The sequence below is a fragment of the Hipposideros armiger genome, unplaced genomic scaffold (assembly GCF_001890085.2).
Source record: "Hipposideros armiger isolate ML-2016 unplaced genomic scaffold, ASM189008v1 scaffold_86, whole genome shotgun sequence".
NCBI lineage: Eukaryota > Metazoa > Chordata > Mammalia > Chiroptera > Hipposideridae > Hipposideros > Hipposideros armiger.
In genome coordinates, this window is record NW_017731436.1 from 2,990,734 (window position 1) to 2,996,472 (window position 5,739).

The 5,739-nt window shown below is 37.8% G+C and overlaps 1 protein-coding gene across 1 annotated transcript in view; it reads right to left on the minus strand.

Annotated features, from left to right (window-relative positions):
* Window positions 1-5,514, minus strand: part of SCAF8 (SR-related CTD associated factor 8) — a 68,914-nt gene extending 63,400 nt beyond the window's left edge. Inside the window, exons 1-2 of the mRNA XM_019644161.1 lie at window positions 5,509-5,514; window positions 3,699-3,830 (exon numbers count right to left, since the gene is read on the minus strand). Of these exons, the coding sequence (XP_019499706.1) occupies window positions 3,699-3,830; window positions 5,509-5,514 (138 nt within the window). The remainder of the gene's footprint in view (window positions 1-3,698; window positions 3,831-5,508) is intronic.
* Between the last annotated feature and the right edge of the window lie 225 nt (window positions 5,515-5,739).

Here is a 5,739-nt window from a genome sequence, read left to right on the forward strand (position 1 = left end):
ACCCCCTTAAAAAAGTCAATGACTTCCCTCTCTTTGGATAAACACAAAAATCTACATACAAGGCCTTGTCTGATCTAACTCCTGTCTACCTTTCCAGCTTCATCTCACCCCATGATTCCCTCCCCAGCCCTCTGCTCCAGGCACAATGATCTTTTTCAGTTCCCTAACACAAAGCCTTTAAAATGGGCTTGTTCTCTCTATGTGCAAACTCTCCACCAGGGCCTCCTCACTAGTTAACGCGTACTCACCTATCTTAGTGAAAAGCATCACCTAATGAGGAAAGCCTTTCCTACCTCCCCAACCAGATCAAAACCTCCTTTTATGTGCTCATTGTACCGCCATCCGCCTTTGAAGCATTTGTTGCAGTAATCTGATATTTACTTGTATGATTATTTATTACTTGAGTATTAATAAAAGACAAAGGATGCAAGTTCCTTGATGCAGTTTAACAGAGGTTAACTGTACACCAGGAGCTGTCCAAGCTGAAATCAATCCCAGGAGATGCACGACCATCTTTCCCTTTAAGTTCCCATAGAGGTGCCCACCTGTTGATGACATCTCCCAAAGGTTAGGATCTCATCAGGTTCTTTAAGAAGCTGCCTCCGTCAAATTCACAGAGAATATTAATGTATTTGTAGCCTCAATTCCTACTCGTGCCAGGCTGCTCACCAGGTGCAAATGAACACCAACGCATTCTACAGTGCTTATAGCAAGCCGTGTGAAGCCAACAAGTTCTCAGCAGGCCCAGGCTGCCGCCCCCCTCGACCCACTCCTGCCCTCTTCTACTAGCGAGCAGTAAGCTCGAAGGACAAAACCCTGAGTCTGTTTCGATTTTTTCCTTTGCTCCAAACTGTGCCCTTTGTGTCCCGTACACATACAAGACACAGCATTACACAAGCTTTACACAGAAAACCTGGACTTGAATTCCAACTATGTCATCTTATTACAAATGGCTAGACCTGCGAAGCTTAGTTTTCTCGTTTACAAAAGAAAAACAATACTCATTTCAAATAAATATCGCATATAAAGCTTTTAGAACACACTAACTCAACAGGATTAGCCATTTTTAAATTAAAATCCTTCTCTTTGGTAGTTATTCTCCATTAAAGGATCCATCAAAAAGTTATTCACTTGGCTGGCTACGTGAAGGTCCTTTGTATAATAATTTGTATCACTAGGGCAATAAAGACATACTAGGTCCTTCCTATGGTTGACAGTACATGGCTTCTTTCATTCTGTGTGGTAAAACCCTGACGTTTCCATCAAGCATTAGTCCACATTGTAGCACACAAAAGCTTTACATTCTTACATTTTCTTTGGGAGGGCAGGGGATAAGGTAGGGGAAATACAATTAAGACCTGTAAAGCATTTTCAACAGTCTGAAGTCAGCTCTCTGAGAACCCCTTTCAAAAATGCATCTACTGCATCAAGTTTTGGTACTACTCAGAGAAATACTAACTTTGTACTTTTCTAAAGATCACTTAATACATATGGTTTTAACTATTTCTCTAGGCTCTCTAAAATCTCATTTCTTTCTTAAATCTGATCATCAGAAAACAGGCACAGATCATTTCATCTAATTCCTCAATGAATGCCTGTACTAGAATATTAAGTACTTAACTAATAAAGTTTAAAAAATTTTCCCTAGAGATGTTGCTTCTGAGCACCGTGCACACCAGTACACCAGGGGTTGGAAAACCACACTAGGCAAAGAAACTTGCATCAAGATCAGGACTGAAATAGAATTGTAATAGATAAGTATGATATCGGGGGTAGGAGGGAAGTGGATGGGGGGAGGGGGTTTGTTACTTTGTGAGGGGTGTAAAAGATAACTATTGCATTGTTCTGTACACCTGAAACTAATAATAAAAAAAATTTTTTAAAAAAGATTAGCACTGAAATACATTAATGTGGGTGATTTAGCCAGAGAAGTCTGATCACCACATATTACGGAGTCTGGCAAGATGGCTTCTCCCGAGAGCACGCCAAAATATACATATATGACAGCACAAATCCAGAAAGATATCGGGATTACAGAATATGAGCCAAGGCTTATAAATCAGGTGTTGGAGTTTGCCTTCCGATATGTGACCACAATTTTAGATGATGCAAAAATTCATTCAAGCCAAGCTAAGAAAGTTACCGTTGCGGCAGATGGTGTGAGCTTGGCAATCCAGTGTCAGTCCTCCACCAAGAGATTTGCATTAGATATTACAAGGCGAAGAAATCAAACCCCTTTGCCACTGACCCAGTCACATTCAACCCTAGATTGCCACCTGACAGATACTGCTTGACTGCTCCAAACTACAGACTTTAAGTCTCTACAACAGCAGTTCTCAACCTGGGGGTCGCGACCTCTTTGGGGATCGAATGACCCTTTCACAGGGGTCGCCTAAAACCATCGGGGAAACAAAAAGATACTTACATTACGATTCATAACAGTAGCANTAACAGAAAAATTATGTAAAAATGCATCAATTACTAATTTTCACAAAATAAAAATCATAATAATATACATGTTTGTACCCTCTCAAGATAATCATAAAATCAGATCACAATGTACAATAGTACAAAGAAAGCACAAGAGACTAAAGAGTCTACACTAAACCTTCCAGATACTCTGAGAGATCACTTCTTTGAAGAACTCTCTGGCTTAAATGTGTTTATTCATGACTATCCTTAGCCCCTCTGATTTTCTGCATATAAATACAGGGGTTTTAAGTGTAATGCTGTAAGATATTAACTACAAGTCTGAAAGCTAATATTTGGCCATTAAAACACTGCAAAATCATCTAATTATATGAATTTTCTGCTAGCAGTAATTCTCTGTACACAGGAATTTGTTAACTCCAATAGATAATGCTGTTGTTCAAAGACAATTTAAGATAATTGGTGCTCTGGTTATGGCTGATGTTTTTATTGAGAGCAGGAAAACATCACCAAATACTCATAGATTAATACCTAAATAATTAAAAATAAGCACTCGTTCAATATCAATTTTAACACCCTATTAAAGCAGGGCATCTTAGCTTTGGGGACAGGAACCTCTTGGAGACAGATGTCTGTGGTTGAATTTCACAAGGTCCCTAAAGCCAAGAAATTTTGTGCAAAATTTTGTGCATATGTATACTTCTCTAGAGAGGGTCCAACCTTTTCCTGAGATTTTTCAGAGGTATCCGCGAGTCAATACAGGCTCAAACCCAGTGCATCAGAGCAATGGCTAAGTGTCTGTGGCCTCTTTCCATACTTCAAATAGCCTATGTACAGTGAGGCTCAATTATTTTCCATAATGGCCCATTTCCAAATCTATAATAGAATCAGTAAGAAAAAAATCAATACATCATTTTTTATTTAGGAAACTTTTATGAAATAATTTCAAGATTCTGTAAAGTCACTGTGCCAAATAACAGTGCTAAACACATTTTCCACAATGCGGCTATACCTCAAATCTTACCTGCCTAAAAAAAGTAAAGAAAAAGGACTGCTTCAAAGTTTACGGAAGTTTATCAAAATGTTATGTGTTTATCTCTAGGTGGGAAAGTTTGCAGGTGATAGATTTTCATTTTTGTTTTTCCCCATGAACATGTATTAACTCTGTAAAGAGGAAGAAAATATATCATCTGTAAAAATTATGCTGCCTCGAAAATATTAGTGTAGTAGTTTCTTTTGAAAACACAAGAGTTAAATGTATTACTCACCTTAATGGCTTTGATGGCTGCCTTAGTAATTTGGGTCATTTTCGCCTTAGAAATTGGTGGTTTGTAGTCATTCAGGGAATACAACTGATGAAAAAAAAAAAGAAATTTTAAATTCAGCAAAACTAATTGTCTCTAAGCTATTACATGAAATTACCACACATTTCCAATTTCATTTTCTCAATGAAAAAGTGCTGCCTTTCTTTTAAAAATCAAGTTGAATATTATTAGTCGTCAGGGAAATGCAATTCAAAACCGTAACGAGGCTATCACTTCACACTTGCTTACAGTCAAAAAGAATAACAAGTGTTAGTAGGACGTGGAGAAACTGGAACCCTTATCATTGCTAGTGGGAATGTAAAATGATACGGCAGCTTTTCCTCGAAAAATGAAACATAGTAATATATAATATGACTCTACAATTTCACTCCCAGGTATAAATTCCCAAGAAAGCTGAAAGTATATGTTCACATAAAAACTTGTACACAAATGGTCATTGCAACATTATTCATTAAAAAAAAAATCCACTTAAAAAGTAGAAACCACCCAAATGTCTATCAACTGGTAAATATTAAATAAGCAAAATGCGTTATAACCATTCAGGGCAATACAAGCCACGAAAAAGGAAGTACTGATACTTGCTACAGAACAGATGAACCTTTAATGTACTATGCTGTTAAAAAAGCCGTATATAGAAAACCAGATATTATAGGATTACATTTATATGAAATATCCAGAAGAGAGCAATCTATCAATGATCGTCTACAACTGGGGGAGCTGGGGCGAAATGAGAAGTAACTACTAATGAGTACTGTATTTCTTTTTAGGATAATGAAATTATTCTAAAATTGAATGTTGTGATGGTTGGACAACTACTGAATTATACACTTTAAATTGGTTAACTATATATATGGTACGTGAATTATACCTCAATAAAACTTTTTGGGAATCAAGGAATATAATGTTTAGCAATAATCCCCCTTCCAAAAAAACTCTGTTTTGAAAATTTTCATACAAGCTAAGGACAGTAACACTGCTCATGGAGCAAACAAAGGCAAGGCGGGGAATTAGGAAACGAACAACGAAGTTTAAATGAATACTGATTGAAACTTGCATTGTATTCATGTCTTGCTAAGATTTTAACAATAATGCTGTAAGATATTAAATACAAGCCTGGAAACTAAGCTTTGGCCATCACAACACTGCAAAAACAACTTACACAGACTTTAAAAGGAAATTAAAGTGAATTTGTAGGTTAATCAAGTAGGAAGTTAGGGGGTCTTCTACAGCTTTTGCTCCAGCACCCTTATAACCATCACTGAATTCTATTGACTTTTACCCAGTTTTCCCCATATTGGTCTCTTCCTCCTCCAATCACAACTGCAGTCCCAATTACCTTCATTTCTCATACAGAGAACACCTAAATGGGTGTGTTGTGGCATGTTCAAAAACTAATCTGAGCACGTGAACAATACTCACCCCCTTAAAAAAGTCAATGACTTCCCTCTCTTTGGATAAACACAAAAATCTACATACAAGGCCTTGTCTGATCTAACTCCTGTCTACCTTTCCAGCTTCATCTCACCCCATGATTCCCTCCCCAGCCCTCTGCTCCAGGCACAATGATCTTTTTCAGTTCCCTAACACAAAGCCTTTAAAATGGGCTTGTTCTCTCTATGTGCAAACTCTCCACCAGGGCCTCCTCACTAGTTAACGCGTACTCACCTATCTTAGTGAAAAGCATCACCTAATGAGGAAAGCCTTTCCTACCTCCCCAACCAGATCAAAACCTCCTTTTATGTGCTCATTGTACCGCCATCCGCCTTTGAAGCATTTGTTGCAGTAATCTGATATTTACTTGTATGATTATTTATTACTTGAGTATTAATAAAAGACAAAGGATGCAAGTTCCTTGATGCAGTTTAACAGAGGTTAACTGTACACCAGGAGCTGTCCAAGCTGAAATCAATCCCAGGAGATGCACGACCATCTTTCCCTTTAAGTTCCCATAGAGGTGCCCCCCTGTTGATGACATCTCCCAAAG